The sequence below is a fragment of the Patiria miniata genome, unplaced genomic scaffold, assembly GCF_015706575.1.
Source record: "Patiria miniata isolate m_02_andy unplaced genomic scaffold, ASM1570657v1 HiC_scaffold_7, whole genome shotgun sequence".
In the NCBI taxonomy this organism is placed as follows: Eukaryota; Metazoa; Echinodermata; class Asteroidea; order Valvatida; family Asterinidae; genus Patiria; species Patiria miniata.
The window spans coordinates 43,568,312-43,581,562 of NW_024037074.1; the positions used below are offsets into that span (position 1 = coordinate 43,568,312).

The window sequence follows — 13,251 nt, forward strand, 5'->3', positions numbered from 1 at the left end:
AGTGAAGATGCATTGGTAATTTTTGGTAAGCAAATTTTCACGCAGACGGTCCTATTCATGCTCGTTATGATGGAGAATAATAGTCCGACATGTTCAAAGTGTGGATTCGTAATTCCGAATCCACACTTTACTAAAGATTCGTCGTTCCGAATCCACACTTTTAACAATAGTGTGACGTCATAGCAATGGTTTAAAGTCGAAGAATACACGAGAAAGTGTGGATTCTTAATTTACGAATTCACTCGGCGCTTCGCGCCTCGTGAATTCTTAAATTACGAATCCACACTTTCTCGTGTATTCTCCTTAACATACCCTCTACCTGGGGGACGAAGCTTTTAGTGTCTCGACGAATTTGCAAACTCCATTGTGAAAGTCAACGCATATAATTGCAAAACACTATTGACTTTCGTGTACAGTATGGTTGAAGAACAGATGAGTCAAGCAAGCAAACTACGTTTGAAAACAACATGCGACCACTCGTGTTTACGAGGCCTCTAATGATTGTGTCAGTCAAATTGAATCTCAAGGTTTGTACACTACGCGTTGTGACGCAAAGTGAGATCAGGGAATTATTACAGTCAACGCTGAGTGTAGAAATAGAAGAAAAACATCGATAAATACAAAGTAGAGGCAAACAAATTCCTAATTCACATTTTCGCCGTATAATATTTCTCTTCATTTGTTTGTCCTTTCACTCAACCGGGTCCTCGAAATAATCAGTTATGCTATTTGCAACACAACAAAAACGATGTATGTTATTGGATTTTTTTTTCAAACTGGGGATGGGATAATGGGCAAGATATTCTGAAAATTGTATCACCACGCTCCTCGCCAACGACATTATAGGCCTACATCAGGAGCATATCAGTCTATATCAATTATCTTGACAGAAAAGAAAGTGACTTGGTAAAGACACGATTTCAACTTCATCTGCTGGGTTCTGAGAGCTTCGGAAGTGCTTAATTATAAGCCTCTTGCACTCTGACATTGGAACTGACTGCTCCAATAATCCACGTCACATGTCATGAATTAGGTCCACACGAATGGGTTCGTATAGAAGAACCGAATTAAAGACAGACTTGATGGATCATGTTAATATCGTAAGAGGTCCTTGAAATGGATCTATTAGGAGCAGCAGTCATGTACGCTTGTTGCCTTCGATGATTCATTAGAAACGTCATGGTCCAAAACGAACCTTTAAAGTCCTTTTATATATGTTTATTTTTTGTCATCATTTAACCTTGCTCAAGGCAACAACCGATACGCATAATTCCAAGAATTAATTCCAGGTTAATCTGGAGACAAAAACACAGACTCTTTAGTGGTTTGGGATTGTGATTCCAGAGCAAATTAATTAAATTACCCTGTCTATATAGGGCCTGTCTTGAGGTTGAAAGAAATCAATGGGAATGAGCTTGGCTGTACATGGACACCGTCGTCAGCTTGGAGGAATAAAAGCATACCCCCCCCCCCCGGAAAAATGTTATAATGATTGCTTTTGAGTCATTTTAAAAAAAAACTGGCGATTTTTTTATGAACGAATATTTTTGAGGTGAAGGGGATAGACACCCTACCGACTACCCCCACGTAGATCCGTTACTGATTCTCAATTTTCTTGTGTGTCAGTGAAGATAGCGCATTCATAACTTGCATGAAATCAGGTGTTGAAAATCGCACTGCGGCAAATTCAATTAATAACCACAATGAACAAACCCAACGTCTATTTCAGTCCCACCAACAAGTTTGATAGGATAGCAATAATCGTATTAGATTATGATCTTTAAGACCCGCCAATGGGATATAAAATATCCTTAGAATACAAAAGTGATGATTTGAAATTGCAATGTCTGGTTTTGTTTTGAATTGAACCTCCTATACCAAAAATAGCCTGACAGGAAATCCAGCTGAGCAAAAAGAGTAGAATTCTTTGCTTATTTATACCTTGTTAATGAATGCACTTTCAGGGATTGATGTAATGAGATTATATTGCAGTCTTGAGGATTTCCACCATCTGATTTTTTTTCCTGCATTCATTTATGAGTTCATTGAAACTATACGTTTCGCTCCATGTTTTTTTGTCTCCATAAGAATCGATTAAATTTTACCCTGTCTAGATTTTTTTCACATTTAAAGGTGGCTGTACTTTGGATTCTTGGATAGATTTCAGTGTGAGTCGTCAAGAGTGAGCATTCAAAAGATCTCAACATAATGTTACCTGCCGCCTTTTTTTTGGGGGGGGGGAGGGGGGTTCAACTACATGCTGTCTTCAAATGTCGACTGTCGATTATTGATGATATAAATATCAGTTCGGAATTTTAATTTTAAATTCGATTTTCGATTTAACCACAGATGACCCCCGCCCTTCAGAATCCCGTCAGCCTGCCCGATGGAATGCGTGACCATGTGACATTTTGTCACATTTTGTCATCGCCTTTCACATCAACGTGTACTGTACCCCCTCAACGGCGACAAAAGAAGAGATTCAAGGACATTAGAACGCTCACATGTGGATGCGTTTTTCTCGTACTTATTTTGTACCTAGTCAGTCAATTTACTTGCCAAATTAAAAAAAAACGTCGCGTGGTGTTTTCTAATATGACTCTTTGCTGATAGATATCGGTCAGGTCGTGTTTCCCTTATTTTTATAAATGGCTTTGTTAGTTTCGGTCTTAAAATCAGACGCCATGAACCTAACCCAACGCCTCTTTGGCACGAAATAGTCACGATGCATCTATCAGAAATGTTGGACAACGACTTGCAGTCATAGGCAGTACGGAACAGGATGGGAATGCGGAAAATATGCAGTAACTTAGCATAATGGCGACGTCCTAACTGCTTTTGCTTGTTCAGCGTGACCTTTCGTGAATTGAGTAGGCCTATCTTACATCTTTCCATTGACGGAATACAAGGTTAGGCCTACTGTAAATTTAATTTTTTTTTTTCGTTCCATGGAGTCTGCCCTTTGCAAAATAAAATTGGGAAATATGTTTGAATTATATTACACGTGCGTGTCAAGTTTTTCCATTTTCAGTGTGTGAAGGTAAATGATTTTATGCTTCAGTGTGATAAAAAGGAACCCGTCCGTTTAAAAAAAAGAAACACCGTTCCAAAGGAATTTTAATTAGGAAACTTCTAAGTACGCCTTAACCTTTTATTTATTTGTTATGCTTTTAGTTATTTTTTTAGCTTTGTTGAGAATCATCGCTATAATTCTCACCTCATCACTCGTCCTAAAGTAGTCAGAATGTTTGACTGAACCCTAAAACCTGCATGAACCTAATGAAAACAAGTCTTTTTGAGAGGGAGGGTGTCAACTATTCAAATTAAATGACGATTTGAAAATCGCAGGTCAACGTGACGTTTGAATCTTGTTAAATGTCATTCATATTCCTTTAAAAGCTTGTACGTATAAAACAGGAAAAATAAGAACAATAACAAGCTGCTGCAAACTGCTCACTGACTGGATTGACCTGAAATATACGAATCAAAAAGTTAGAGAGGCCTGATATGATTATTTCGTCTTCGAAGTAATTTGCCTCCAAAGAATTCTTTGCCAAAGACTAAATATATCAGGCCTCTCTTACGTATAAAACAGAATGTATACCGTCATGTGCCTAAGACCTCATCATATGTTTGTTTGTTTGTTTGTTTGTTGGTTGGTTTGTTAGGATTTCCGTTTTGAGAGTCTTGGTCAAGGGCGTCAATAACTTTTCAAAAGTGGGGGGGGGGGGAACATTCGTTGATCGGAACTAATGCGAGCGCGAAGCATGAAGCTTAACGGCGTGGGGTTCGGGCAATCTGAGGCAATTTCTGACCACTTTAACGCATTTTTTGAGCAATAATTTTAACATCATTTTTAAGTTCGGAGTAATTGAATCAGCTATTCTGAGCTATAGAATCACATGAAGGCTACAATTTTTTCGGAGGGGGACGAAAAAAGTGTGGGGAGGGGAATAAACAATATGATATCCCCCCCCCCCACTTCACAAAGTGTGGGGGAACTTGTCCTCTCCCCCCCCCCCCGTCCCCCACCGACTGACGCCCATGGTCTTGGTATAGCCTTACGGACTCCGTTACATACCGTACTCTCTCAATAGTAACAATGCAAGAGACTTGAAGACATTAATGCCGTCTTGCACACGCACAGCGCGTAGACTATGCGAAGACGCGTCGAATTTGCGCGCTACCGTAATTTCGTTCCCATGGAATCGAGGATGGCCTAGCCATTAGCATGTACATTGTCTACGCACTGTACTGTATACATGGAATACATTAAGGACAAACCTGTTCTAGGCATTAATTGCAGCATGCAGGCTATGAGTGAAACTAAAATAGTGGTTTATATTTTCCAATATTAATAAATCCATATTAATATTTCTGACTGCAAAGGGAATAAGAATTTATTAAAAAGCACAACTTTGCTTCGTGGATTTTCTCCGGTTATTGCATGCTAGTTTTGGGTGTTCGTCTAGAACTAGGCCTTCGCACGTGTAGGCTCTATGGTAAAATGTTATATCCATCGCAGAAAAGTCTTGCTCTATTAAAATCTACAGTCAATGAGTGAATCACAATGGGGCCTTATGCACGAGTTGACCATTTTGTCGAGTTCCCTGAATGTATTTCACAAATTGTTAACTGTTCAATGAAATGGCGCCAGAATATTCATGCAGGCATAATGCAGCCTTATTTTACTGTCATTTGGTTTGTAAATCTGGCTTGAAACATATTAGGGAATGTTTAATTACGAATTTTATATTATTCATTGAAGCAGACTTGAATTAATTAGTAATTTACTTGCTTTCATTTCTCTTCGCAAGTTCCAAAATTTAATATTTTACGTCACTTTCAATTCAATATGGCCGACTCGTGCATGAGGCCCATGTGCGGAAAGCATGATGCTATAGCGCTATCAGCGAGGCACGAACCGTGCTAGAGTTTCACTCAAGTAGATTAGTTGCGAAGGTAATGTCCCAATAACCGTTCCTCGATATTGTCTGTTCTTCCGTGGATGTGTCCATAATCAAATGACATTTCATTTCATTATATGGGGTATAAAAAAACAGTAGACAGTCACGTATGCCTTACATGCCTAATTAGGTGGTTCGGTTGATCGTCAGATCGAATATATGTCAAATGAGAAAGAAAAACAATTCAGACCTTCTTTTTTTCAGACAACAATTTTCTTTTTAGTTTAATAATACTTGCCTTTCACGGCATGCTCAAAACCTTGCGGTGATCCACCCAAATATTGTTTGCACAGATACAATATTTTGCATTGTGAATATCGAGACGGTATAATGGTATAAAACATCGAAATGATGCAAAATCGAATGTACTCTTGGTCGCAGACCAGCAGGCCTGAATAACAACCCCAAATTGCAGGCGATCTCGTGTCCCCTACGTACTTGCCATCAACCATACTGGTGTTCCTTCGACCTCAAGATTTCTCATCAACCCGTATAAGTCTCATTTGTCCATTGAACAAAAAATAGGCAGAATAACAAGCAAAAAGGGACAAATGTGCGATGGTCCTGTAGCCAAATATCTTTTTCATAACATACTCTGACCATGGAGCTATTTTTTTATAGCTCCATGCCTGACTGTGTGCCAACTGCCATGCTTTTACCATTACCTATCTGTCGTACTTAACTTCCGGATGTTTTGCTTGCGTGAGAGACTTTTAAGCCGTGCGCTACGGCTGCTCGGCTGCTGATGGGGGAAATGTTTACATAAGCGAGAACGAATCGGTCTTGTTAATGGGCAAGATTGACAGCATCATGACAACGAACCAGCGAACCAGAAAATCCGGAAATCATTCTCGTCAGTGCTGGGAATGCACTAGCATTCAAGAAATGCATTAGATCTCAAAAGCATGAAAAGAAATATATTCAGTTTGCATCCAATTCTGCAGAACATCGCAGATAGAGGGGAAAATAATTGGCCTGTACGTTTGTGTTCGCTTTTTATGTCCTTACACTCTCCAAACGCTGGTTAAAATTTTGTTGGTTAAAAAAGTTGGTTAAAATTTTAACCAACGTTGTTATGTGTAAAATTGTCCAATTTTGCCCAACGTTTGCCCAACGTTGGTTAATTTTTTTTTAACCAACCATTGGGCTGTTCACCTGTAAGCAACAGTTAGTTAAAAGTAGTCATTTTTTTATTATTATTTTTAATCATTTCTGGTAATGAAACCAAGGATTCCTCAAAAGCGCCCTAGGCACTGTAGCTCGCAAGCCTGAAGAAACCTGTGGAGAGAAGAAGTTACAGTTTTAGAGGCGGGAGGAAAAGCACAGAAGAATATTCTGGGGAAAACCCACGGAATCAGGTAGGGACTGAAAACCCAATACACATATTGGCCCAGGCGGGATTCGAACCTGGGTCGCAGCGGTGGAAGGCGAGGAAAGTACCGCTACGCCAACCTGACTCCCAAACCTGACTCCCAATTTTACCCAATATACTGGTTAAAATGTACCCGATTTAAACCATCGTTGGGTAAATTGACTACTTTTAACCAACTGTTGCTTAACAGGTGAACAGCCCAACGGTTGGTTAAAAAAAAAATAACCAACGTTGGGCAAAATGTGCCAAACGTTGGGTGAAATTGGACCATTTTACACAACGTTGGTTAAAATGTTAACCAACTTTTTTAACCAACAAAATTTTAACCAGCGTTTAGAGAGTGTATAGGGCGTCCGTTTTTATTTATATGGCTTTCATTTTTTTTGTCTCTGAAGTATGGTCAGCAGAAAAAAAATTAAATCTGAAGGAACACATTGAAGTTGCAACCGAATAGATAGTTAAATGAAATGATGGCGAGTGCGTGTTGTCTAATTGTTTTGTTTCTCGCAACGGCGGATTTTACACAACTGAACAATATAAATAATTTCATAGCATGATTGAGTTGACTTTGTCCGGACCATGCAGCTCATTAGAAACGTTTTTGCTGCAGTGGCAGCCATGAAATATAAGTGATGGTAAACTATAGACACCTATATGCTTGGTCACACCCTTGCATCTTCTGCGATTGAATTGGTTGCTATACGCCGTGCTTCTAGTACAATCCGATATTACTTTCCTGATTTTCACACATCCTGATTGCATGAATTTGATATTCATTTTTTCTGCATTAATTTCTGTCCAATATATAGGGTCGGTCAGACATGAGAACCAAAGAATATAAAAGGATGCATGCCCTTATTTATCTTCAGTCATGGTGCTGACTTTCTCAACGCCTGAAATGTTTCCGCAGGACATGCTGACCGCGCGACAGAGCGACACAAATATATTTTCAGCTTCGTATCTTTCTTCGATTCAATGGTTCCCTTGCACGTTAAAGGGAAGATACAACATTTGCAAACATCGAAAAACAAAATGATCAAATTATCACGAAATTTCTTTCTCGACTGTTAGGGAATGACAGTCTAAAGTATCCTGTAAAATCGTGGCTCCTGGTGTGCTGAAATTTTCAAGAACACTTGTATTTTTCCAACGCTGGTCGGCCGACCAGCGTTGGAGAAAACTGTTTTTCTTTTAAATGCTCCTAATTTTTCACATTTAGTTATTCAGAATTTTCTTTGCAATTGATTCCCCTTTGGGTACACGGGGTACACGCCTGCTAGACCGATTCTTTGACCTTACAATTCTATAAATAGCTCCGTTTCATCTTAAGTGGAGCCAGGGAACAAGTACATGGTTGGTTTTCTTGGATTTCCCAGCATCTCCGAACCCAAAACGTGAAGCAAGTCAGTTTAACAATATTTGCCAGAACATACTAATCCTCCAAATCCATTTATTTCTGAAAATTGAAGCAAAAGCAAATGTTGTACATTTCCTTTAAGTTGTTCTCTAGTATCTAATTGTCATTTCCACAGCAGAGATGTGAAGAAAAAGACGTTATCGATGTTCATGATCTTTGTTTTCATCCAATCCCTTCTTTTTTGGTTTGTCATCTATCGAAAAACACTGTGTGGTGGCCATCGTCTTCAGTTGTCAGTTTGTTCACCTTGGGATCCACATTGGAAAGGTTGTTAACTTTGGACGTCATTTTCCATTCAAAATCGAATCACTTTCATGCAGATTTCCCTGGCGTCGCATTATGGCAACAACCAGGCATCAAACTCGCGTTGTTCAGTGTTTACAGATCTATTGTAATTCGATGAAATTCAATCTTAGGGACTTGTAATAAAATAAGTTTCAAGGTCTTTGGAGTTATCATGCTGAAGAGGAATACAATAAAAACATTGGAAAGAAAGCGTAAATCGCATGATCACTGAAATGAAGGCTAGCATTAATAATAGGCCTACAACACTGCACTTTGATTTACGATTGACATTTAATTCTACTCATGCTTCTAAAAAATGTCTTTTTATCACTCTTTTTATATTTACTTAATCGACTACAAATTTAAGTAGAATGCATTAAAGGTAGAGTGTTATCATTTGTCATTTGTGCATCGTTTTCCGTTTGAAGCAACAAAAGTGCTTAAAAACTAAAGAAGGGTGCTTAACAACTTAACCCGATGAAGTTTTAGCTCAGTGAATGCTGTATATTCCGAGACAAAATTTAGGATCTCGATTTCAATTTAAAGTTGCAGTGTCATGTTTCGAATTGCGCCCGAAATCAGCGTCCGGGATACGTTGTCATTCAGCCGATTGCAGCTACGCGATGTCACCACTGATCTCTATATAAAGACTGGATAGCTAATAAAGAGCCGCACAATGTACGAATTTGACGCCATATTGGTGAGACCGGCTGGTGATCTACAAAGGACAAGTTGCCGTCTTTATAGACAGCATGATTTCTTTGTAACGTCGCGGTTCACCTGACTTATATTTTGGCCACCACCACTGACCAACTGACCAAGGTTTACTACAATTTTTTCTAACGTTGTGGTTACTTTTATAATGCCGCAAATCACTTTTTCGGCGTTTTTAAAATAACAATCACTACGGAAATGTGTCCCTTTTAGAACATCATTATGTGTACGTGACCAAAATGCACGTCAACTGTTGTTACAACGCGCGCGTATTTACGCGTAGAACGTTCGTATTATGCGCGGCCATCTTCGTGAGACCGGGGGCGAATTGGTCAATGTGCAAAGTCTACTGTGTGAATGTTGTATGCATATTCGCTATCCAGTCTTTATATAGAGATCAGTGGATGTCACACACTAAACTGACGAATAAAGGCCACCACGCGTGCGCACCGCGTGTGCGTCTTGTCAACACTACTAGCGCGCACCCATTAACGGCTTCACCGAATTAAAAACGAACAACTAACGGAAATTTACAAAAAGCGTATTTAGACACATCTTTGGAAACGTCCGTCTGTAAAAATGACAGTATGCAGCGGCGGAACGTTTTTCAAACTGAGGGCATCACTAAAAAGGGGCACCTGCACATCCGTGCTGAAATGTCGACACGTTTTGTTCACCGAACACTTGGCCTCCATAAAATCAAATGGCGGAGGGGGGGGGGGGCCTGGTACCATTTTCAAAAATAGTGGGCACTCTTAAAAAGCCGTCAATATGCAAACTACGCATTATGTGCCCATTTTCAGGGCACATTGTAAGGGTTTTGGGGCTTGGTTTTAATATTCCTCGTTCATATCAGAACTATACCATTCTGGGAAATGGTTACTGACAACAAATAATTATCCGAAATTTTACAGCCATAATTCATCTTGAGGGGGCACAGTTATGCCCGAGGCGCCACATTGATGTCCACACGGGGGGCGTTTGGGTAAAACCGGTTCCGCCGCCCCTGCAGCATGTTAGAAAGAACAATTTCACAGGGAGTTTAGTGTCATAACTATCTTTAAACCAACTTTAACCAAGTATGCTTTTCAACAATAATTTCGTCAGTTACTTTTTGGATAGCAGCAAATGATATATTCTACCTTTAACATAAAGGAAAGCAATTGAAATCAAATGGTTTGACGCTCATAAATCAATCCTATCGAACAGAATCAAAACTGCATTTACTTTGTAGATTTGGCAGCGTGAATTTCTCCCGTCCTATTTTCCATCCTCTATGAGCAACACATAGGCTCGTATCGATTCGTATAACATAATTATACATGTACATCAAGTTTTACAATTAAACAGTTTACACAGTTAAATACCAACGATGTGATTGTTTACATGCTAAATTACATTATAAACGTGGGACAATGTGGACACATTAGTAGAACAAAATGCCTGTTTTTGCTCGACTTAAACACTGCACAACTGAAGTATAAATTTAACACCAAGTAAAACTATATATTGAACGACTCTTTTGTTAAATAGTAGGGAAAGTAGTGTTGTAATTGGTATACACGAGAAAAGACCACCAGTATTGTATCAAGCTTTGGATGTCGGGGGGGGGGGGCAACCACACATCCGCGCCGAAATGAAGACATGTTTGTTTGTTTTTCCGGACACTTGGCCTCCGTAAAATCAAGAGGGGGGGGGGGGCTGGTGCCCACCTTCTAAATGGGGGCGCTCTTCAAAAATGACCATTATTATGCATACTGCAACTTATAGGCCTATATCCATTTTCACGGCGCATTGTAATGCTTTTTTAGGGGGTTTTTCGTTTTGGGGATTTATGTCAATACTCTTTAACCATTTATTAAAATCATATTGCTGAACAAAAAAATGTGTGCCAAAAATCCGCCGGGGGGGGGGGGGGGGCGACTGCACCCTCTGCCCCGCCCCCCCCCCCCCTTGGATACGCCACTGAAGACCACTTGAGGGCAGTGTGTTTACATCACAATTTAACATTTCGAGTTGTCTGAGGCAGTGCAACCTTATACTGCTTTGCACGCTTTTGGTCAAACCCTAGGTGGCTTGGAGGGCTTTGATGTATTATTTCAAGTCTGAATGGCTGCATAAACTTTCAGGGGTTCCCGAACTGAAACTATCATTTAACATCAGAGATATCGCAAAGGTATACCCCGGCAGTTATTTTATGAAATATAAAACCAATATTTAAAAGCAAAGGTTTATGAATTCAGTAAAGCAATAGAATGTTTTGTACGCTTTAGGGCAATGCTAATTTCGATGTTACAAATGGCTCCCAAAATCGCATCCAACAATAAAAACTAGAAAATCTTTCAAATTTTCCTAAAGTTTCTCTGACAAGGTTTTGAACGGAAAAACGAATTACAAAATAGCAGCAAATAAGAGGCCTTCAGTGCATCCATGTGGCGAGGAGTGAAAAAGATATCTTGGTTTACATACCATGGCTTAGCATTGCTTGAGATCAGAACATGTTCCTTATATGGTTAAGAGATAATGGGTGCCATCGGGTCTTTAGAACGCACACAAAAATGTATCTCCGCTGGGTCTTTACTATACAGTGGTTCCTCTCTGAGAATAAAATTGGGAGTGTGAACTTGAAATTACACAAAAGATCAATCTTCAGGGTTTTTTTTCAAATGAAACAACCTCGATCATTCACAATAAAGAAAGTGTAATATCCTATTGACCATCGTGAGGCGATTTGTACAGTGCAATTTCAATTATCATACTGAAATGTTGGAATTTAATTTTATTTTAATGTGAAATTCTTAACACATTGCATTATTTCTTCACCTTTGCCACGGCGACCGTGAATATATGTACAGGGAGGAGATTCTGCCTCGGTGTTTTGGGGGTAAAAGAATGCTGAATCGTTCAACAAGGCTTAAGTTTTCTGAGCACATCAAAACAGTCTTTTCTAAAGCGCCTACTAGCGAGTCCATAGATGAAAGGGTTGACGACATTGTTGATGTACACAGACAGCGTACAGTTGTACAAGACCGACAGCACGTTGGGGTGAACGTCACCGCCGTTGGTCTTGTGAAGAGCGACAGCGATATAAAGCCAGTAGGGTACCCAGGTGACAAGGAACACCACACTGGTGACGAATAACATACGCGTTGTCTTCCTCTGGAATGCCATCGTCGTACCGGACGGGATGTCTCTGGCCTGGGGATTGGGGGTCCTCGGTTCGCGGTCATCCTCGTGGTTCTGCGATGCCGGTGCACGGTTCCCCGTTGATGAAGGGACATCGGCGAGATGTCTCCGGGCATCTGTGGGGGTTGTCGAGGGTCCGGCTTGTGTGGCTGAGACGACAAAGACGGACCTGGGTCTGGACCGCTCAGCTGTCAAAGGTTCTTTGCCGGAGGATGGCAGAGCTGGCGAGAAAGTAACCCCCTTGACGACGGGAGCATCGTGTCGTCTGCTCTCGGCCTCAACAGCCGTGGACCAACTGGGCCCTGGTCCATGACGGCTCAGTACATTGACCTTTACGTGTTTCCGTATGGCTTGGTAGACTTTCCCGTAGCAAATCACGACAACGAACACTACAGCAAGATAGAGAAGCAATGGTGACGTCAAAGAGACTTTGCGGGCGGTCACGGAGGGAGATAGGGTGTTTATAGTGATTGGTATACACACTGCAACGGCGGCGAGGTACGAACCGAAGTTCATGAGCTTGGCCCAGCGGTGATTCAGCAGCCTTTTGCCCGGTCGACAGACGCAGTCGTACCGCTCCACCGCGATGGCACCTGTCACAGTGATAGACGCAAAAACATTAACGGCGTTGAAGATGCTGATGACGGTAAACACGCTTGGGAGCTCTCGCCCAAGGAGGACACAGATGAAGAAACCCAAACTGTAGACGCGACAGACACACACCATGAGATCAACCCAAGCCAGACCCATGATCAACACGTGGGTACTGGTCTTCTGAGGCTTGGACCAGTAGACTTTCAGGATCAAGCTGTTGCCTAATATGCCGAGAATCATGACGATGACATAGAAGATGAGTTTCAGAATAGCGTTGATGGTCATACCGACATCAGGCCCGCTCGTTAGCGGCCCGTCATCTATCGGGTCTGTGCTCGTTGTTGTCGAGACAAAACTTGACGCGTTGTCCATGATTGTTGGATGTCTAAGGCATGTGGTAACGTATAACAAAAAAGTACGTATTATAAAAGATGCCGATGATATAAAAGTGAAAAGCTGAGGTATGCCGTTGGGTGGCGTGTGTCACTGATCTCAACCTCGGATAACACAGAGCACACAATGCACCTTGCGATACGAGTAGCATACTCTTTACTACAAGTGCTTCAATTATCGCATTCGATTGGGCGAGGCCGTGGCGTTAATGTCATTTTCTTGCGTTTTAATTAGTAACCAAGCAACAGCGCCTCGGTTTATCGCATAGCCTGCTATCGCTACTTCTCCAATGCTGTTGTACATGACTTTGTGAAGTGCGTCAC

The 13,251-nt window shown here is 40.9% G+C and overlaps 1 protein-coding gene across 1 annotated transcript; it reads right to left on the minus strand.

Moving 5' to 3' along the window:
• Positions 1–10,777: 10,777 nt before the first annotated feature.
• Positions 10,778–12,960, minus strand: LOC119746223 (gastrin/cholecystokinin type B receptor-like). The gene has a single exon (XM_038223042.1). The coding sequence runs from the start codon at positions 12,905–12,907 to the stop codon at positions 11,660–11,662; it is 1,248 nt and encodes a 415-aa protein (XP_038078970.1). The 5' UTR covers positions 12,908–12,960; the 3' UTR covers positions 10,778–11,659.
• Between the last annotated feature and the right edge of the window lie 291 nt (positions 12,961–13,251).

Coding starts and splice junctions, on each gene's coding strand:
- LOC119746223 (XM_038223042.1), bottom strand. CDS start 12,907: ATGGACAACGCGTCAAGTTTTGTCTCGACAACAACGAGCACAGACCCG.